This window comes from Procambarus clarkii, chromosome 39 (genome assembly GCF_040958095.1).
Source record: "Procambarus clarkii isolate CNS0578487 chromosome 39, FALCON_Pclarkii_2.0, whole genome shotgun sequence".
Taxonomy (NCBI): Eukaryota; Metazoa; Arthropoda; class Malacostraca; order Decapoda; family Cambaridae; genus Procambarus; species Procambarus clarkii.
This window is the reverse complement of record NC_091188.1, coordinates 10,865,263-10,889,001: the sequence shown is the minus strand read 5'-3', so window position 1 is coordinate 10,889,001 and position 23,739 is coordinate 10,865,263. Positions and strand designations below refer to the sequence as shown.

General features: G+C 39.9%; 1 protein-coding gene across 1 annotated transcript in view; it reads right to left on the bottom strand.

Annotated features, from left to right (window-relative positions):
- LOC138372759 (uncharacterized) overlaps positions 1-23,739 on the bottom strand; it is a 112,662-nt gene that overhangs the window by 5,730 nt on the left and 83,193 nt on the right. The window contains exons 4-5 of the mRNA XM_069338367.1: positions 8,724-8,857; positions 6,959-7,088 (exon numbers count right to left, since the gene is read on the bottom strand). Of these exons, the coding sequence (XP_069194468.1) occupies positions 6,959-7,088; positions 8,724-8,857 (264 nt within the window). The remainder of the gene's footprint in view (positions 1-6,958; positions 7,089-8,723; positions 8,858-23,739) is intronic.

Below are 23,739 nucleotides of genomic sequence, written 5' to 3'. Positions count from 1 at the left end.
ACCATCTTCAGCAGGTCAGGGGCTGCAAGGAGTAATCTGACTTTGAACACTTCAAAGGGATAACAGGGATAACGATAACTTTGAACACGTCACGTAACAGGGATAACGATAACTTTGAACACTTCACGTAACAGGGATAACGATAACTTTGAACACGTCACGTAACAGGGATAATGATAACTTTGAACACGTCACGTAACAGGGATAATGATAACTTTGAACACGTCACGTAACAGGGATAACGATAACTTTGAACACTTCACGTAACAGGGATAGCGATAACTTTGAACACGTCACGTAACAGATAGCGATAACTTTGAACACGTCACGTAACATTGATATTTGAACACACAGTTCATTTAACACCTGATCGCCAGCATTTAGATTACTGGCCAACGCGGTGTCTCGTTGTTGTTGTTGATGTTGTTCCCAAATAATCTCAAGCATTCAGCCAGGAATATTATTGTTATATTTTTTAATACTTCGAGACCGGAAGTATCTCAGGCACTTACATACCACGAATTTAAAACACAATTAAATTTTTCCAGCAACAATATCCTTTATTTCTTGGAAAATATATATATATTTTTTTCTCTCCAAGACATAGCTAAAGAACGAGGAAAACAAGCGGGAGCTCGTTAACTTGAGCGGAAGGCGAGTTAACGAGAGGCGTCCCACACAAACCTTCCCACACTGTGGGAAAGGCAAGTGGGAGAGGAGGGGGGGGGGGGTTGGGGGTGGCCTGGAGGGGGGGGGAGGGGGGGGTGAAGAAGAACAGTCCAGTGCGTGCAAAAAAGTTAGTTCTTGGTCGTTGAACATTTTTTTTTCTAACGTACACCAGTTTCTATATCACAGTATTTTCCATCTCTGGCAACATTGTTCAACGCTTTCTGCTGATAGTTCCCTATCCTTCCATCCATCACTTCAGCCTCCATCACAACAGCCGCCATCTCAACATTATCCGTCACAACAGTCTCCATCACAACATCCATCACAACAGCCGCCATCTCAACATTATCCATCACAACAGTCTCCATCACAACATCCATCACTTCATGCTCCATCACAATAACCTCCATCACAACAACCTCCATCACAATAGCCTCCATCACAATAGTCTCCATCAAAGGTGTAGTCCACTTCACATTTCACGCTTCATATTTAATTAATATAAAGATCTTGACTTGAAGCAGCGACACAATAATATTCTGTTGTTATTCGCTTCAGGGCTCCTGTCAGCTGGGTGGACAGCGCTTCGGATTCGTAATCCTGAGGTTCCGGGTTCGATCGCCGGTGGAGGTGGAGACAAATGGGCAAAATGTTTCTTTCACCCTGATGCCCCTGTTACTTAGCAGTAAATAAGTACCTGGGAGTTAGACAGCTGCTACGGGCTGCTTCCTGGGGTGGGGGGGGGGGGGAACACTAAGGAAGCCTGGTCGAAGACCGGGCCGCGGGGACGCTAAGCCCCGAAATCCTCTGAAGATTATCTTCACATAATAGTGACAGCGAGCTGTTTTCGTGAATTTCCTGTTAATTTTTATATAATTAACTAAATTATATAAACAGTTAATTTCCTGTTTATATAATGCTAGTTTTGTCTCATTAAAAGATATAGACATCAATTTGTTTTTTCAGCAACGGATAAATTTAGTTGATTTTTTCATTATGTTTTAATATTTTTCAATATTATTTAATTTTTAAATATTTTTTTATTATTTTTTTAATGTTTTAATATTTTTCATTATTTTTTTTAATGTTTTAATATTTTTTCATTATTTTTTTAATGTTTTAATATTTTTCATTATTTTTTTAATGTTTGTATAACTGAAATTCATTAAAGCAGATATATGTTGTGTTTTAATAAAGATTAACATTATTATGCAGACTGCATCATTTTCAGTTTATATAATCAAATATCCAGCATTAGGAAGAGTTTAGTTTTAAGCCTATTTTTTTTAAATAAAATTATACAAAGTAATACATACATTAGAATGCTTTCATTATTTAAATGAGTGAGAGATAATTTAGCGACAAGATATATATACACCGGGAGGTGCAACCCACTACTCAGTGTATATACATGGAGTGTATATACAGTGTATATTCAATGAGTTTACTTTAGTTTTGGATAATGCATCAGACGATGAGTCATGATAACGTGGCTGAAGATATGATGAACAAACCAAACATCAGAAAGTGAAGAAAAGATGACTTTTCGGACGGTCCTGGACCGAATCATGTCTCACACGGCTTGATAATGATCCAGACCGGACCGAAACGTTGTCGCTGCCTCATTTTCTGTTGTGTGGTTTGGTCATTATCCTGGACAATGTGCAGAACTTAAGTATTCTTGTTGGTTGATCATTAAGCAACTGTGGCGGCCTTAAATAACCCACCAGAGGTCTGATAGACCTTTAGCCCACACCAAAATTAGATAACATTGCAAAGTTTAGATAATACCTCACTGTCAGTATTATTAAGTGATGGAATGGCTATAGTTTTATAGACTTCGTGTTCCCTAACAGGAAGACAATAATAAATAACCTTGGAATAGACACTGAGCATCACAGGCAAATCAGATTAAACATACCGTGTATAAGTTAAGTGAGGAAATTCTCTGAGGAAAATCCTCATCTCTTAAAGTCACGCTCTCAGGACGATCAGAATATTCAGAGTATGGATCTCCCACCCAATCACACACTTGTGTTGAAAGAAAAGACAAAATAATGGTCGAGTTTGATCAACTGTTCTTCCAGATTGGTTTCAATAAGACTTGAAATTTGCTGATAGCCTCCTTCACTCAGGAGCCTCAGTAGTAGTTAAAACATTTCAAAATGTTCTTTTGGAATATAATTTTTCCAAAGATTCAATCTTTTTTTAAATCCAAGAATTTTCTCACTTGAAGTCAATACATTTTCTCCATGACTTTAGCAGTGACTTGTTCAACTTATTCATGTGATCAAAAATGTCTGCTAAGTAGGCTAGCTTCTGCAACCATTCTTCATCTTCAAAGCTGCTGGCCAAATTTTGGCTTATTGTTTTCTTGAAAGAACTCCTGCAATTCATCCCTCAACTCGAGCACCCCTATTTAGAACTCTTCCTCTACTCAGCCACCGGATTTCAGCATGTAGTAAGAGATTTATATTCCCTTTGTCCAGATTTTCACACAGCTTTTTTAAACATTCTGGAGTGAACTGGTCCTTGTTTAATAAAGTTGACTATTTTTGAAGCATCGTTAAAAACTTTTTTCAATTGATCTGCAAGATATTTTGAAATCAGCAGCACTGAAGAAAGCAGTGTTGTGACAACAGCATCATTTTCTTGTCTCATAAGAGAAACAAAACCTCTTATAGAACTAACCATTGATCGGGCACCGTCACCACAGCAGTACACCGTCTCTTATCTCTCAAGGCTCTTTTAGTTTACCTTCGTTGAGAAACGCTGCCTAAAGCAACAATTTGTAAAACTAATAAGAAATGGTTTAAACGAAATAAGAAAACATAATGAATAATGAAGTACGTGAAGTTAGCTGGACAGACAAATCCTATCTCAAAGGGTTTTTTTTCCTGCAGGTCTGTGAAACAAAGATTAAGGGGTAGATTGTGTCTTTGAATACTGAAACGATTCAGGTAAATAATAATGACAAAGAAATGAATGGTAATACGTATTTTGCCAATGAATTTACTCGAGAAAACTTTACATTATGCCGGCAGCTCAACAAATCTATGAAAGTGGAGAAGAATAGCTGACTTATTTAGTGGTTACCGATGATATTAAATAATAGAAAATGAAAGTTCAACAAATCCTCAAAGTTATCTTCTCAAGGTTATTTTGAGATGATTTCGGGGCTTAGCGTCCCCGCGGCCCGGTCCTCGACCACGCCTCCTTTTTGTTACACACCCCTCCAGGAAGCAGCCCGTAGCAGCTGTCTAACTACCAGGTACCTAGTTACTACTAGGTGAACAGATGCATCAAGGTGAAAGAAACATTTTGCCCATTTGTCACCACCTCCACCGCGGATCGAACCCGGAACTTCAGGACTACGAATCCGAAGCGCTGTCCACACAGCTCTCAAACGCCCTAGTTTTTGTCAGTAAAAAGAATTTTCCAGAGCGTTAAAAGATGTACAGAATAAAGGATGGAGAGCCTTTGTCTTGAATATTTAATAAATCAATAGAGTTGAACACAATACCAGTCGTAGAGGGTTCAAAATTTGGAGCCGTTTTTTTAAGAACGGAGATAAATCTCTTGCGTGGAATTATCGTCCCAATTAGCTTAACGTCTGTTGTAGGCTAAATTGCAAAAGACATTTCTTCACTTTTTAAAAAGTATAGAATTAATAAGGGATTAACAACATGGTTTTACTAAGGGCCACTCGGGGTTAATAAATGATTGTCACATTTTTGTTCTTTGACGTAGGACAATTCTTTGATAATCTACCTCATAAGAGATTCATTTGAGAGCTAAAGGCACATCGTATTGGTGAGTCTACCTATTTGACGATTTCGAGTGTTTTGAAAGCCTAGCCTAGCCTAGCCTGTGGCCAGCATTCCCTGTTGACCGCCTGGTCTGTGAGGCTGTTTGCCTTTATTGCTCTCAGGTCTACATAGCCATAATAGCCAGCCATATCTAGCTATTATACCAGAAGCAGTCGACATAGCCATAGCTGATCCAGTAACCCCCATGAGAAACTTGTCCAGTACTCTCTTAAAAATTTCCACTCTAGTTCCAACAACATTCTCCATATATATATGTCGGCAGGAAATTACAGAGTAGCGGTCCTATGATGTTTCCGCCTCTTCTACAGTGCTCTATTACTGTGCTGACAGGTCCTACTTGTGTCAAAATAATGCAGAAAGTTAACAAATAAATAGTTAAGTTTTATTTGGTAAATGTTTAAAAGGAGTGGTCCGTGGCTCTAGGGCCAGATTCAGAAGCAGTTACGCAAATACTTACGAACCTGTACATTTTTCCTCAATCTTTGACGACGTTGGTTTCATTTATTAAACAGTTTACTAAACGTCCCAATCAACTGTTGTTATTGTTATAAACAGCCTCCTGGTGCTTCGGAGCTCATTAACTGTTTAATAATTGTAAACAAAGCTGCCAAAGATTGAGAAAAGATGTACAGGTTCGTAAGTGCTTGCGTAAATGTTTCGTAAATCTGGCCCCTGGACAGTGGTCTCCTTAATTGTCGACTCACCAGCGAGAGTCCTGGGATCGATTCCAGGCCGGGACAGATATGATTGAACACATTTCCTTTCACGTAATGCCTCTATTCACTTAGTAGTAAATAGATACCCAGGAGAAACCTATAGGAACACCGGAGAAATTTGTGATCACAAAGAAATCAAAATGACGTGATATATCACGCTATTTTGATTTCTTTGTGATCTGAGTGAGACGTAAGAGTGGGAACACCATACCGCAGGCCAGAGTGTGGCTGGATCGACTGTAAAAACCCAAGTTGGGCTTGGGTGTGGGGGTTCCAGACCCTCCCAGTGAATTCAGTAGAGTTATGGGTTGGTCGACTTTTGTATCATCATGACCGAGTCGGTTTGAGCAGGCGTCTTTGCTTTACCAGAACGCGAGTTTGAGTCACTATATATATATATATATATATATATATATATATATATATATATATATATATATATATATATATATATATATATATATATATATAGTATTAGGTTCATATAAAATCAGTTTTCTGTACCCTCAAAATAATAAATTCCGAGGGTATAAATCTCGAGAAATTCCCTGCGGGACGTGAAGCAAATTTTGCAGAGCTCAAGAGGCATTATACACCAGCGATGGACTCGGCTAATGGAGCCCCTCCAGGCCTTTCGTTTTCCGTTTTGGGGAGAGATTTACAGGTTGAGTAAAATATTGTGCACGGTCGTCACGATTGGCTGTGGTGCTGGCTAGTGCTGGCTAGTTGGGTGTGGTGCAGGCTAGTGCTGGCTAGTTGGGTGTGGTGCTGGCTAGTGCTGGCTAGTTGGGTGTGGTGCTGGCTAGTTGGTTGTGGTGCTGGCTAGTTGGTTGGTGTGGTGCTGGCTAGTTGGTTGTGGTGCTGGCTAGTTGGTTGTGGTGCTGGCTAGTTGGTTGTGGTGCTGGCTAGTTGGTTGTGGTGCTGGCTAGTTGGTTGTGGTGCAGGCTAGTTGGGTGTGGTGCTGGCTAGTTGGGTGTGGTGCTGGCTAGTTGGTTGTGGTGCTGGCTAGTTGGGTGTGGTGCTGGCTAGTTGGTTGTGGTGCTGGCTAGTTGGGTGTGGCGCTAGCTTTGGTCCCGCCTCTTAACTGCTAATCAACTGGAGTTCAAATGTGTGTGTGTGTGTGTGTGTGTGTGTGTGTGTGTACTCACCTATTTATATCTGCAGGATCGAGCATTGACTCTTGGATCCCGCCTTTCTAGCCATCGGCTGTTTACAGCAATAACTCCAGTCCTATTTCCCTATCGTACCTAGTTTTAAAATTATGAATAGAATTTGCTTCCACAACCTGCTCCTTAAGCGCATTCTGTTTTTCCACTAGTCTCACACTAAAAGTGTGAGTTGTGGAAAATTCCAGTGAGTACTGGAAACCATTTTCCAGTAGTGGAAAATGGTTCCACTTTTGGAAAATGGTTTCACAAATGGAAAATGGAGAGATGGTTCACGAGGTACACTCGTGAACCATCTATAGTGACGGGAAGTGTAAGAGTGAAGGATGAGACGTAGTGAGGGGAGGATGAAATGAGAGGGACTGCAGGAGAGAATGCCAGGCAAAGGGAATGCTGAATGTAAGAAGCAACTTAAGGGAAGAGGAAGGGGGAAAAGTGACTGGGATTGTGGAACCAAGCCCATGACGGAACAGGGAGGGAGAGAGCCCCCAGTGTGTAGAGATTGTCGGCGAGCTGAACACCACAAGTTTTAACATACAATCCCCAGCTTAACCAGGCTAAGAGAGGAGGGACTTACTCTTGTGGCAAGTGTGTCCGTAGTGCCCCGTGTTGGCACAGAGGCACTGGTAACCGGGGTCCTTCACTGTCTGAGAGCACACGCCGCCGTGCGCGCAGGGGCTCGCCTCACATGCGTCCCTCACCTCGCCCTGAGGAAAGAGATGTCACGCATCACAAACTATAATGCTACTGTGAATCTTTTACGCCCAGAGGTGTTGATACCCTGAGGTCCGCAGGCGTTATCTGATGCTTGGTGCTTCATATTCCGTTTTGAATCCATAAATTATACCTACAATGTGTATTTACTATCTTATAATGACCATTGCTATTTAGTAAAGTATGATTATAATGACCAATGCTAAAAAATTATCAATATTTTTTATTTACATAAAGAAACTTAAATTTTAACAATTAAGTGATTTATATATGAGTAATGGTTTTTGATGATGTTATTGATCACTCCACAGCCTAATAACGTGTGGCGAACAACACTTACTGTCAAAAGGAGAATAAAAAATATACATTTTAACGTGAAAATAATCATATAAATTACCTTTTGTTCAGGATCATGAAATGAAGTTCTACATTCGTCTGAATGTGTCATAAATGTCTGGTTGGATGAATAATGGTAGGAACACGAAAATTTGTTTCAGTGAGGGGGGTGATTTCAAATTTTCTGTCTTCGAGTAAATTATTTCGGCTAGTGGTGCAATTTGGGCATCGCAGTCCGCAATATGTGATTTGCAGACTGCAATATGCAAATCTGTGAACCATATGCATATTGTTATAGAGAGAGTTACTGCGTGGGTCGTCCCTCCAGAAGGATGAGGAAGATGGTAAACTCACAGTGGGATGACGACAGAGTTTGGGCAACCTCATAGTGAGTATATAACTTGCTTCTATTGTTTTTGGTTTGATGGAGTATTATTCAAATATACTCTCTGAATATATATATATATATATTAATATATATATATATATATATATATATATATATATATATATATATATATAATATGCGAACAAGCTTGAATGGTGCCCAAGCATATATGAAACTAAAAACTCCACACCCCAGAAGGATTTGAACCCAGACAGCCAGGAGCACATGCACCATGGCGTACCCGGTTCTTTAACCACTCGACCAACCGTGAATGTACAAAAGGCATATTTAATCTTACTTCTGTAACAAATATATCATCAGTAAGCTTACGTTAGAGTACCATCATTCATTGCATCACAGAAAAGGGATATGTATATCAAATATGGTCCCTCACTTCTCGGTGTATTTGCACTTGAGTTTAATTTAGTCCTGTACTATGTCCAGGAAAAAAGTATACTCGCTGGATGGTCAGTAAGCATTGTGATGGACTTAAAACACTTCCAGAGGTTGGTAGACTTAAGCCCAACACCCATCACATCAATAGGGGTATAATGCAATGAGATGGTCCTAATAACTCTCCAGAAATTGACTGGCCTTAAGTCCAACACTAAAATACATAACACGAAACGCAGCTTAAGTGAACATTCAACACACACGACGACTATGTTGCATTCAGTGCTGTAAAGCAGGAAACTCACCCAAACATAACATGATGCAGGGAACTCATTGGAGTACAGAGAGATGTAGATTATCACCTGAGCAGAACTTGAGTCACGGGACCCATCGGAACGCAGCGTGAGACATGGGATTGACTCACCTGAGCACATCATGAGACAGGAGACTTGCTGAAGCACAGCGTGAGTCACGGGACTCACCTGAACACCCCGTGAGGCAGGGGACTCACCTTGAGGGCGGCCTGGCACTGGTCACGGGTGGAGTATCTGAAGGTGGTGTCGCAGCCGAGGCCGCAGACGCAGGCGTCCTCGTCGATCCTGCAGCCCTGCACGAGCTGGTCCGGCTCGCACGCCAGCACTCCTCCTGTAGCAACATGGGCCGTGGTTAATGGCGTGTTATATAGTCTCCATAACCTCTCACCTCCCACGGTCAGGGGTTGTGTGGTTAATGGTGAATGTGTTATATAGTCGACTTGGCCTGAAACATCTGAAGCTCATATGTGTATACTTCACATGTTTCAGGCATAGTACACGTACAACAAAGGCTGACGATGAATAACTCGGACAAACAGAGAAGAAAACAAGTATTATCAACTTTCGTAATACATATCTTGTACTGAAGTTCAAATTCTTTACCAAACGTTATCATTATGATTTAGGTGATGTTTTACACCTGTATGACACTAGAGGGTTTACCCGGCGGTGCCCGGGATAGTCACTCTCTCTTCCTTCTCTTCCCTCCCCATCTTCCTACCCTCTCCCCTCTTCACCATTCGTCTTTCAACCTCAAACAGACACACATTTCCATTTAATACTGAATTCTTCGTCATCATTTTCAAGTGAAAAAAAAATCCGATTTTGAGGTGGGAGGGAGAAGAGGAGGGGGTTGCCATTTTGCCTTACCCCCTCTTAATAGGGCATCAATAGGGCCGATCTCGATTAGCCTATATCCGCCCCAGACTATCACACCCTGCAAGTTTAGTGAGGCTAGCCATAAGCCTCTGGCCTCCGTCCTTTGGCAGCCACACTCTCTTATAGGTTGGTTTGGAATTCACATCCCACAGTTACAAATATACAGCATCTTTTGTACATAATACTCTATAATATATTCCAATCATAACAATCCAATAGGCGGTTTATATTGCTGTGAAATTAGTTAGAGCCCAGGGATATTGCTCTCTGAATTCTGTCTGATTATCTAGCACTTGATACGCAAGAGGATATAATTACCCTGGCGCTGGTGCAACTTTACTACAATTTCAGTTCAGCCTCTCTCTCTATATATATATATCAGTGCCTATATTGTATTTATATGAATTTTATATTCTCAATGTTGAAAATAAACGTTAAAATTTTGTTTTTAATTATCCTAATTTGAAACATTTGATGAGCGAGCGCAGTATTTATTTTTTGTCTTAGAGTTGTAATTATATAAATGTTAAATAAATCAGTTTCCCCTTCTGCCACGCAATATCTGGCAGTGTGGCGTCCCAACTCGGAAACTTCTCTCTTCATTTACAGTTGCCGGGGACAAGGATCAGCGCTGGGCCTCCACTGCCGGCAGGGATCACCTCCATCGCCTCGCGGCGCCATCCTGGACCTCATCCTAGCTCCACGTGGGCCGGGATCACCACCATTGCTATCCAGTGTCATCCTGAACGTAATCCTAGCCTAACGTGGGCCAGGATCGTCACCTTGGCCTCACTGCTCTACACTGCTCTTCGACAGGGGTAACTGCCTCACTTCTCGCAACACCTGCATGAAATACCTTTGCCCATTTGCTTTCACTTTCCCTCTGATGATGCTCGGGTGTACTTTATGGAAACACGTCAGACCCATTAGAATGCGTATAATTATATTTTGATTATAAAGTTGTCCGTTTCAGTTTCTCCCACAACATGCTATATAGTGCATGTTATACAAATATTCTATAAGGTAAGCTGTGTACAAACACACAGTGGAACGAAAGAATATACAAACTTAATACAGAGAGCGTCGAACGACAAGAGAATGCAAAATACACAAACATGTTATAGTGTAGAGTGTATCATTTGCAACTATGCTGTGATTGCGTCATATGAAACTGAGCTAAGGAATGCGTCGCATACAAATAGGCTGTAAAATACATCTCATAAAAAACATGCTGTAGACTGCGTCGTAAACAGCTATTCCGTAGAGTGCGTCGTACACAACCATGCTGTGGAGTGCGTTTCACCCAAACCATGCTGTGGGGTGCGTCACACTCAACCATGCTGAAGAGTGTGCTCGCTGGCAATCTGTTTCTCTGTTTGACATTGTGACGTATGGTATAATTTGCATCTTATTACTCTTTTTTTAATGAATTTATTTCCTGGGGGGTTTAATTAATAGGTTAATAACTTTAACATCTGGCTGGTAATGTATTCATGGAAGCCGGCGTAGCCGTGCACTAAATTTGTACGAGTTTCCCCTACGAATAAACGCGTGTGAATGTTAGAACCTAAAATAGAGCTTGACTGCCGCAGTGCAAATATTGACCAGTCCGCTGGGCAAGGATTCATGAACGCATTTATGCAGCCACTTACGAAACCTTTACATCTTGCCTTAATCATTACAGATTTGTTGACATGTTATAAAGAACCGAGAAGTTGTTTATCCTTGGGTGTTGATGGTTCGAATGTTGTAAATTGTATATGTAAATTGATTGTTGACCAGACCACACACTAGAAGGTGAAGGGACGACGACGTTTCGGTCCGTCCTGGACCATTCTCAAGTCGATAAGGGACGACGACGTTTCGGTCCGTCCTGGATCATTCTCAAGTCGATGTCGACTTGAGAATGGTCCAGGACGGACCGAAACGTCGTCGTCCCTTCACCTTCTAGTGTGTGGTCTGGTCTGGTCAACATACTTTAGCCGCGTTATTGTGACTCATCGCCTGTATATGTAAACAAAGTCACTATAATTAAGGAAAGATGTACAGGTTTCGTAAGTGGTTGGGTAAATGCTTGTCTAATCCTGGTCAAGGATGTTTGGTTATATCAGCGGAAAAAAACACTGATGCTAAACAAATTTGAAAACTGAACGGAAGACGGTATATAAAGTGTGTCGGTGTAAAATACATAGAAGGGCATTCCATCCCACCATAGAGCCTGACTATTTTCTCGTAGAAACCGTCTAACCCCTGAATAAGTTGACATAAGATGCAGAGGTTGTGCAAATTTTATATTTAATTTGTTAGTTATCTCTTAAACTGTGTGAATTTCATTGAGTTCCTGCTTTAAATTATTTATGAATTACCTTTGATATGTATCCCTTAATGTTGGTAAATAGTGAAATAAATGGATTATTCCTCTTTCTCAAGGTCATGTCGAATTAGACCTCGGAGCTTTGAATTATACAATTAAATTAATATTAAAGCAAATCAAAGATCAGTTATCTTTTATTAATATATCACTTGTATATCGTGAACTTTCTCCTAACGCGTCATAATCGTGCCTGGGGACCGGATAAAAATAACATAAAACTAGAAAAAGCTAACCTATCCTTACTATTCTTTTTGCTTCGATAACCTCTGTCAGGCTTGATTAAATTAATATAAATTAATTTTGTTTCCCCCTAAAAAATGTTTTCAGCTAGATATTCACCAGAGACTAAAATAGATATTTTTCCCACGGGATTTCCTGCACGTGTTAACATCGTATAACGAATTGAAGTGACGATTGTTTTGGGGTTTCCGCCTAACAAAGTTTGTAGCCCGTTGCTTTTCGTTTCGACAATATAGCGTGCGTTTGTTACGGGTTGCTGACAGCAGCACCGTTCGCCCTTGCTCGCTCTCTCTCCTCGTGAGAGAGACCATTCAGCTTTGACCGTGTTTGATCTATTGCTGACTCAGAGTGACTCCCATACCACCAGCCGTACACAACTATATTGAGCTAGTCGTTCATGCAAACTCCACGTTTCCATCAAGGAGAAGAGCTGGTCGCAGAAAACGGAAGACAGCAATGTCGCATGCTGATAAGAGACGCAAAATAGTGGACACAATGTTTCCTTCAAATACGCTAAATAATTAGGAAAATGTGAAAGTTTATCCCATCATCTATATGTAATTCTTCAGTTCAGCGCACAGACTGTTACCAATTTTGTGACAACAAATTCGAGTATTAAAAACGGGCTGTGTAATATACCAGCCCGTTCTCTTCATTTGCCACTTCATTATAAAAATAAAACGTGAATATTCTTAGTCGTTTGTTTTCTTAATAGAGTGCATCAATGATATTGGTTACGGTAAAGTAAAAACGGCAACCTATTGTCTGGGAGGACTGGTTGGATATATATCCCCAACAGAAAACAACAAAAGACTCCAACGGGCTCGCCATAGCCCGTGCTGCTTGGAACTTTTGGTTCCCAGTAGCTGAATCTAAAACAACAACAGAAAACCCAGTCTGGAGTGAGACAGAAACAACTGAGCAAGTTGCTGTGTTATGCAACCCTCCAGAAAACGACAGAAGACTTAGACAGGAGCACGACATTAACAACAGAGCAATTGTCACAATCATGAAACGAGCTTGCCTCACTGGCATGTAGGAAAAGGTCTCAACTCTTAATCATGGGGAAATTCAACTAGGGGAAAGTTTATTCTGGAGAACGGAGAACATTATTGACGGCAGAGATACATAGAGAATCAAGCTAACTGAAGCAGCAACAGAAAACATGAAGTCAACATATCAGTGGGTTCACAAATATGAGGGGAATGACGAAATTATCAGATTTAACCTGTTACACAATATGAGTCAGAAATGATGGAAGTCAATTTCGAAATCCCGTTGTGACTGAGCCATCACTATAGTGACATTTGAGTCTCTGGTATAACTTGGCACGAACTGTCCAGGAAAGGGATTAGGATGTAGAAGGTTGACAACACCATAAAGAGAAATTATGAGGACATGAGAGACTTTCCATGAAGAATATCTAAGGGATAAAACTCAGAGGAAAGTCTAGCGCGGGAAGGGAAAATTTAATTCCTTTCAAAGACGACAGTGACTTATAAATATGCCGAACTAATTAACATCAGAAAGAATAAAATAATGCAGACTAGATAGATTAATATGAGAAACTGAGTAATAAAAAAATCAATGTTACATAAATATAAATTAAATCTAACTCTTCAGTGAACAAAACTAAAAAAAAATGCAAAATAAGTCCCATTATTATTAATAACAAATACTCAAAATTGGTAAAATCAAATTAAAAATTACTAACTGGAATAATTCAAATAATTACATTACTGACAAAGAATCTGAATTGTATAATTACTGACAGCATGAATAATTACCACGTAATGCTGTTCATAGAGTTAAAGGGAAACGCAATGGAATATATAACAATATTTATAATTAAAAGGGAATACAAAATAAATCACGGGGACTTAACGGAAGCACTTCTCATAGTATCTTATTTATTTGACATAAAATTCGATTCCAGCGTTACTCCACACCTCATCCACACACAACAGTCATCCAAATACAATAGGACCCACATAAAGTCATCCACACACAACAATCATCCAAATATAATAGGACCCACATAAAGTCATCCACACACAAGTCATCCAAACACAATCCGTAACAATTATTCATAATTGACAACTGAGATCTCACTGCTCATATCAGTGTGATGATATTCACTGGAGAATATTAAGCTGCTACGTCACTGCAATAATGACCTGGCAAAAAAATGACAGAAAACGGTGTTTCTGGACAGCGCAGCAGTTGATCAAGGTGATGATGTACACTTGAATATCTATTTGATACCCAAAGATACAATAGCGTCGGGAGGGGTGTGGAGAGATCCCACTCCTTCCTCGAGGTCTGCTCAACATCTCCTTTCCCATTTATGTGCCAAGAGCATCAGATTCTCCTCCTGTTCGGGGCCACTCCATCCTAAGGACAAAACTCCTCCCAATCCAATTTTTCTCTCCCCGCTTAGCGCCAACAGGAGACGCTGGGAATGGGTGTGAGGGTAGGACCTCGGACCGAAGAATTTGGCTTGGCTTGTGTGCTCCTTGGGAACGCACCCCAGACGGCGCGTTCCCACGAAAGGCCACAACTTCTGGAAACGGGTAAACCTTTGACTCCGTGAATATGGGTGGCATTTCACACTCCAGAGGTCCGGCTCCTCGCTGTACTTACGTGAACTTTTGTGTCAAGGCTGTCACAGTATGACGACACTCTCAATTTCTGCACAGTTTCTCAATAAAATAAAATACACAACACTAGTGTTTTCAAAAACTACAGTACAACGCCATTTTGTGGAAGGACGACCTAACAGGATATTTTTAATCTTATAATATGAAGGGTATAAGGAAGCAAAGTGTATATGAATGAAAGCATGGACAGATTATAGTAACACGAGATCGACAAAGTCCAGAGGCCCAGAAATAAGTAACTTCATGCTCTCTCAAATACTTTTATTATTTCCATTCTCAGTGAGAAGGAAAATGGAGAGGAAATTTGGAAACGACATTGCAGATAAAGAAGGGACCTAACTCAATCTCCTCCACAACAATACAAGGAGAGAAATAAAAAGTTAGGAGACAGGTAATGGAACCAACATACGTCATACCAATTCTGGAATATGCGGCACAGCGTAGGGTCGCTAGTGCCGCTATTTATAGGGTCGCTAGTGCCGCTATTTATAGGGTCGCTAGTGCCGCTATTTATAGGGTCGCTATTTATTTAGACACAAAACGTCGCTGAGGAAAGTCCTGATATATGCCACTAGACTCGTACCTAAGATGAAATGTATAAGTTTCGATGAGACAAGGAATTAAATCTAACAAAATTGGAAGGGAGAAGTAACAGGGTAGACGTGATCAGTCAATGGCTGGTTTGTAACAAGATTAGTTCGAGCACCGAGAGAGTCAATCTACGAGGTTAGGTAAGGGGAGCTAAATCTCAACTCTATATTAGAGAAGAAACAAACGTGATATGATCACAACACACAAAATACTGAGGTGGACAGGGACAGCCTCTTTAAATTGAGAGAAAGTACAGCAAGAAAGCATAAGAAGGAAGCTGGAAATGGAAATGAGTCAAAGAAGTCAAAGGAAATATTCGTACCCTTTACGAGAGGTCAACAAGTGGAATGCACTGAAAGAAGAATTTGAGGAAGCCGCCTACATCGACAATTTTAATTAAGGCAACATTCAACAACGATTTCGAGCGCCAAGAAGAGTAAATTGTAATGCAACAGTTAAAGCAAGGCTAGTAGGCCGTGCAAAAGGGGTTAGACCTCACATCATCGTTGTCGCTGATTAGTAAATAACCACAAGCAAAATTCGCAGGAATTAAAGCAAACAAAAGAAGACTATATATCATTGGTGATACATGAACAAGAAGACACTGGTGGAAACAAAATACATAAATAAGTCAAAAGATATTACAAAGTGTGTCCAGTGTCAGAGTAATAAACAGGTGGAATGTGCTCTTAGGGTAAGTGGCGGGGGTGGACTCAACTTCAAATGGAGATATAACAGTTACTTGAAAACCAGTCATTAAAAGGTCGACAGATGGGACCCAGGAGTCGAAGTATAACCCCCTGCGAGAATAGCTAAATGAGTACTGGCCGGAATATATGACCCTTCGATATAGCCTGCTTCTCACTCTAATTCTAAACTGAATTAAACCTGAATTTTGGAGAGGTAGCTCGCAATATTTCCCCCTTCCAATCACAGAACAGAGGAGGGTTGGGCCCGCGAGCATTTACAAATGTTCCTACACTTAAAACCAACTAAAATTCTTAAGGGGAGACTCGGTTGGCTTCACTTGCCTCGTGGGGGAACCTGTTGCTGGAACCGTGCGAGGGAGCCAACCAGGAACCGGTGTCACAGCTACACTGTGGCTCGTTATCGTCAGAGGGAGGGGAACTCTTTAATGATCTTCGCAGCCAATAGATCTTAATTAAACGTAGACACAATCTTAACTAGGCGTATTGAGTCTTATTCTCACTAACTTGCTGATTAAGTCAATCTTAATCACTGGTGTTCAGTCGAGTGAGGTAAAGCATGTCGTCCATCGTCAGTCGGTGTGTGATTTTTATTCCACACTGTGAGGTACTCCACACCCTATACCGTAAGTTGGTGGGGAAAAGGGCTAATGTGTAGGGGGGGGGGAGAGAGAAAGGGTTAAGGGGTTCGGCAGATGGCTTGTGGGTGGATGAGGGTGAGGGTAAAGGGGGCAGGAGGGGGGGGGGCCGTGAATTTATGAGCACGATCCACCTAATTAAAAAACTTGTGACTTTTTTTCGTTTTTAAACAAGTAATATAAATTCATGTAAACCTCCGAATTTAATAAGTTTCTTCGCTTATTTTCTTGTTGACCGACTAGCATATATTTGTCAAGCAAGTCTTGCTAGACGGGCTTCAGCAGTCCGTTAACTGTCAGTCTTTTTTTTTCCATCATTTTCAAGTCTTTTTTTTTATTTTAAACCGGTTCAGGGGTGGGGTGGCGGGCCAACGGAGCCACCAAACAGTTGACCAATGGAGACCACTTAACACTTTTTTTTAATATTTTCATAATACTACAGTTATAACTTTCTGTGGCAGCGACTGCTAGCTGCCATGATATATTAATGTCACGTGAGTGCGAATTCATTTATTTCCTTACAGTGGATAATTCTATTAAAAATACACTAGACTCAATATTGCAATTATGCAAACATTGATGATTGATTGATTGATTATACTTTTCTTTGTACACACACAAGTAATATTTAACTCATCTCCAATACACTTATTTAAATTATAGACTTTTAGGACATTGTGACGTGAATCTTTTGTGTTCCTTTTTGCTATTATTGGCTGGCAAAAAAATATTGATTTTACTCCTTACATTTTTCACGTAATTTAGGCAAAATATATTCCGAAGTATCCAAGTTCAGTTTACAGTTTTCCCACTCCAGGGATAACTGTAAACCGTACAGCCAGACCCACTATGTTCTAGTAAGTTTACACCCTCAGAAATCTTTTAAACAGCCTCTCCAATGAACTGCTAATGTTTACGCTCTCTCCAGAGATAAATGAACGACATCCCATGCTAAGTCACCCGCCGGCCTCTCGCGGGCCTCTTCACTGGACGTTTTCCCCCCCTTTTCCCTCTGTTTCTTGACCTCCTGCTGGACTTTCTTTGTTTATCGACCTGCTGGACTTTCTTTGTTTATCGACCTGCTGGACTTTCTTTGTTTATCGACCTGCTGGACTTTCTCTTGTTTCACGACCTGCTGGACTTTCCTTGTTTATTGATCTGCTGGACTTTCACTGTTTCTTGATCTGCTGTACTTTCTCTTTATCTTGATGTGCTGTACTTTCTATTTCTTGACCTGCTGTACTTTTTCTGTTTCTTGATCTGCTGTACTTTCTCTGTTTCTTGATCTGCTGTACTTTTTCTATATTTTGATCTGCTGTACTTTCTCTGTTTCTTGATCTGCTGTACTTTTTCTGTATATTGATCTACTGTACTTTCTCTGTTTCACGACCTACTGGACTTCTTCCATCCGTTTAACGACCAACTTAAATCAAATCAAGTAAAAAAAAATGCACTCATAAATAGTTGTTGTATAATTGTAAATCAAATCATTCATAAATAGTTGTAGATATATAACTGAGTAATTTACACCATTTTTGCTGTGCATTATATTTATAAACGTTATGATACATATAACACGTAATTAAGAAAATTATGCAATGTATAATCTGTGATTTAGATTCTTCATTTGTCAGTGAATTAAACAAATCGTCACAGCTACTGACTCTTGACAGTTAGCTATTGACGGCTGACAGTCAGCTACTGACCCCTGACAATAATCTATCAAGGAAGGGTCAAGTCTAACACGTTCCTTGTGATAATGAATTGCAAATAGATCCGCTCTTTTTCTTTTGATATTAGGGGGGGGGGTTACCCTGGTCTGTCTATCTTTCTATCCATCCATCTATTTATCTATGCATCTATCTATATATCCATCTATCTACCAATCAATCTAGACTTCTATTTTTAGGTCTATTCATTCATCTCCATGTATCTATAAATCTATCTGTTACTGTATCTGTCCATCTATCCATCCATCTATCTATCTATCCAACTATTCATCCATCTACACATCGATCCATCTATCTTCCATCTGTTCATCCATCTATCCATCAACCTATACATCGCTCAGTCTATCTACCCATCTATCTAGTCATCCATCTATCCACATATCCATCTATATATACATCCATCCATCCATTCTATACACCCATATGTGCTTCTATCTGTCGATCAGTCTATCTATCACTCTAGCTTTTAAATCTATACATATCCATCATCCATCATTCTATCCTCTCTATTCTTCTTATCTTCTATCTACCGATCAGTCTATCCATCCATCTATCCGTCCACCAACGGATAGATGGATCCACTAATACGAAGTCGATGATGCCTTAGTCGATGAGATGCAAGTCTCATGCTAGCCTAACATACTCAGACCTCGTTAAAGCACTCAAAGGAGTGCGAAAGACTTGGTGTAAATCTTGACATAAACTACACAAATACATAAGTTCAAGTACGGTTATTGAGATAATAAAATACATCTCATAGGGATAGATATTATTAATATTATTTCCTAAATATTATTATTTCCAAAATGGCAACACCTAATATTCAATATACAATATCCAACGTTTACAAAACACGTGAAATTCAACGAATTTTTTTTTCCGAAATATTCTGGTAATGTGTTTTTACATACATACATTTCTACATATAAATAGAGAAAACTCTCCTTACCTCGTCAACAAGTGGAATTCCCTGCGCATTCCTCTACCTCCGAGGGCTGCTTTTTTGTTTTTGTTTTGAAAAGTTAAACGCATTTCTGCCTCTGCCATGGGGCCAAAATTCCCTCAAATGACATTCTCTCAAAAAATGGAGGGTCTCTTGTGGTCCCTTTCGTGGGTTTATTAAACCTGGTGGGGCCCAGGTTCTTCAATGAATATGAAGAGCCTGGTGGCGACCTTCAGTGGATATGAAACAATTGTAGCCACCTTCAGTGAGTTTGAAAAGCCTAGTGGCCACCTAAGTGGGTTTGAGGACCCTAATGACCCCCATTAAGTGGGGTAAAGGTACATGGCAGCCCCATTCTCCTAAAATGGTAGTGCTTATAACAACATTTGGTCGATTGTACGAAAATGATTGTTGGGGCTCCACACATTTCACGTTTTGTATTATTAATAAAAATAAGAAAAATTAAAAGTAACAGCAGAACCTAACCTGTCAAAGCAATCTTACACCTAATTAATATATACGTTATCTTAGGGCTAACATTGTGTATATATATATATATAATATATATATATATATATATATATATATATATATATATAACAGCTTGTTATCCTGTGTAAACATTTTAGCTAGGTGCTGTCATCCTCGCCTCAAACTCTCAGTCATTCAACATTCAGGTTCAACCTTTTCTTATGTCGTGCCTCGGCTGCCCGGGCGAGAGGGAGAGATAGAAAAAGAGAGACAACAAAGAAAATAAAAATGAAAGAAAAATACATTTTATCAAAGAAAGTAAATAAACTCTCTTGGTGAAAATTGAGCAATATAAAATGGACAATAAAGAAGAAATGCCATTACAACATTTATATATACACCATTTATTTTGACCATTACATTAATCTACGTAATTCAGTTTGTCCGAAGTGGATTGTAGGTGCAGTATAGTATGGAAGTCCTCTTCGGGCTCACTATAGCCCGTGCTACTTGGAACTTTTTTGTTCCAAGTTGCTGCAGCTAAAACAACAACACTGGTAGTAGGCAACACACATTGCAACGTTCCTCGTCAGGTTTCAAACACATAGGGATATATGCAATTTTTTATTATTATTATTATTATTTTCTACCACAAACGTGGCCACACATTTACAATGCTAACCAGCATATATACATTTCCTTCTATGCAGTGAGAGGTGTACCCCCAGAAAGCTGTTGTGTTGGCCTTAATAACCCTTCAGAGGTTAATTGGCTTTAAGCCAAACTTCAAACTAAACCAATCAGGTGGCACGAGAATAAACACATGCAAACTAACTATACATAGGAAAGTGTGTATGAAGTGTGTATATACACCTCCACTCCTCGGTGTATATACACCTAAGAGAATACATTTGTCCTGAACAATATTCATGTCTTACGTAAACTTGCTGCTTGTTCGTTAAGCTCTTGTGGTGGCCATTATAACCCTCTCACGGTTGACAAGTTATAAACCCGACACCAAATCAAGCCGAAGGGAAGGTGAAAGCAAAGAGCCGCAGCTCAAGGCGATGTGCGGCAGCAAAATGTCAACAGTTAGCACGGAGAATGAGGCAGAAGGAGGCAGTCGACATTAGAAAGAGTCAGTAGAGTCAGTGTTGATGAGGCTTCAAACTCATTTCTCACCTGGAGAAATAACACGACTTGCAGGGCAGGAAACAAGATATCAGGACAGACGGAAGAATAAAACTTGACACAATAGTCGACACACAGATGTGACATCAGGAAGATAAACAACACACTATAGAGGATGGCAACCTGTCACAATAGACAATCAAACACACGATAGCCTGACAGCAGCCGCCAACATGGCTTGCACTGTGTCCAATTCTGACAGAGCTGACAAGTTGCTTGGGGAAAGTTGACTAGGGAGTGGTGTGAGCGTCAGCTGCGGCAGCTAATTGGTTGTATGCCCTCTGCCAGACCCACCACACGCGTACCCACACACACCACCAAACACCTGGGGGTTTGGTGTAACTCCCGCTTGCGTGCGCTCACACACACACACACCACTAAACACGTGGGGTTAGCCTCACCATATTGTTAAATAAGCAAACTTTGCGTTATACCACTTAGAATTGTCCCCGTTGTCTCGTTAATGGAGAGAATGTCAGTGGGCGGCGGAGCACTCAAGTCTTATATGAGCTGTCTCGAGTTTGTTGATTATAAAGCCTTCAATTTGTCGGGGACACGAATTCTGTACATTGATCTTTCTCATGATGCAGTCCACACCAGTTGCCTGCAAATCCCGGGGAGTGAACCTGGGTACCTTGGTTGTGAGCCGTGAATATACACAACCTATGCTTCTGGACTCACATGTACAACTGTGGACTGGGAATTTCGTTATAAATCGTATTGTGTTTTGGGTATCTTCTTCGGTGTCGAGAACTTCGGAAAACTCTCCTGGAAATTTTCTCTGGGGAAAAAAAAATTCGTGAGCCCATTTTTGCCATAGGCTGTTCTCATTTAATCACGTTCTCTTATATGTTTGTTGCGTATTTAATATAGATTTCGCCTTCGCATGCTTATTTTTATTCCTTTTTACAGTGTTTGCATTATATATATAGCGGGAGGTAAGGGCAGGGAGCCTCGGCACTCCAGTCACGCTCTTCCCAACCGCGAGGAAATTTACGCTGCCAGATCCCCGAAATAAGTGAGGGTGAGGCGCCCGCTGGAAAACTGCTCTTCGATTGAAGTTCAGAAAACGATGCTTTATGCCGCGGTGGGTAGCAAGCAGGTATTTCGAGAAGGAAGGCTGGCAGCAGCCAAGAGGAAAATCAGCAGTCATGAGGCAGACTGGCAGCCATGAGGCAGACCTGCAGCCATGAGGCAGACCTGCAACCATGAGGCAGACCAACAGCCATGCAGAGAGACTGACTAAAGTCTAACCGACTTCAGACTTTTTGAAAGTCAGAGCAAATGCAATTTTGAGTCAATTTCCTAAACATTCAATATCTTAGCTTGTGTGATTATGAACAATGTGGCCTTAAAAATGCTCAACTTGATCAGTTACGTTGTGTATTGACTAAATATTCGAGATGTATCTTAGAAGTACATCTTCATGCTCATTGCAATCATATGACCATGTCTGAAATGAATCATCCTTCCAGCAAACGCCTATAAAAAAGGGCATAAGCCCATTTTCAGGTTTTTGTATATCGTTAGCCAATCGAACTTTGTCAGAAATATCAACATGATAGTAAGAAAATACAATTTATGACAGTAATGTGTAGTGCAGCAGGTCTACAGGATATAATAAAAAAGTTAGAAGAAAAAGAAGCAATACCGGCCGTATTCGTGACATTATTAAGGAATTACTGTCACGAAGATATGTTTGACAGGCACTTCAAAACTTGTTAAAACCAGAAAGATCACTGTTGAGTGAGGACGTATATTCAAAGCCCGTGACTTTATGTAAAGATTCACAGGTTTTGCAAACTTCCGTAAAATTTATGTTATATTTAGTCCAAAAATCCTAAACTTGAAATTGTCTCCAGCTTATTTATTTTCTTTTCGTGCTGATATAAACACACCTCACTTCTGTCACCAGTACAAGAATAAAGAAAGTATGAAACCAGACCTTCAGAATCTGAAATTAAATTATCAGATAAATACACAGTATCTATGAAAGTTGATATAAATTCATATTTTAACCAAACTTTTCTTATCAAAACAAGTCTTACAAATATGTTTTGGTGATTTAGGTTTCTTGTAATTCATACGTTTTTATATATGACTATAAACTTATGTTAGCTTATGTGAGTCTGTATTCTATGTTTATGCAATTTAGTATGCCATTCTAGAATGAGAATCACCATTCATTATACATTATATAGTGTGAATATATATATATATATATATATATATATATATATATATATATATATATATATATATATATATATATATATATATATATATATATATATAATGGGCCATTCCAAGCTCATAATAAATCTCATTTCTCCACGAGGGATCTATTTAGCTTATGGTAGCTTAGAATACGTGTAGAAACAAAGGTGCAGTCACATGGGATACACAAGTTTGAAAACTACTGAGAGAAGTTTGATCAATAATTCATCAAACAGGGAAAAAAAAAGAGTTAGCAATATTACCGCACCTTTTTATCGGTGATATATCACCAGTCTCAAAATGCCAGCATAATTCGTCCAATGAGAGGACAAGATAAACAATGACGAACCAATGGGTTAAGTCCCGCTGTCGAATATCGAGTAAACATAGCTTCCTGAAGACTGAGGCTACTGACGGAGACGTCTTGAGAGTTAATCTATACTATTGAGCCGTTTCTGTGAGAAATTCGGATGGCAAATGGTTCCTAAGCAGGGTCAGGACCTGAGGTTGACCTTATTTCACGGAAGACTGCAGCTTGGGAGGGAAGAAAACGTTTTATGTTGTCTTAACCT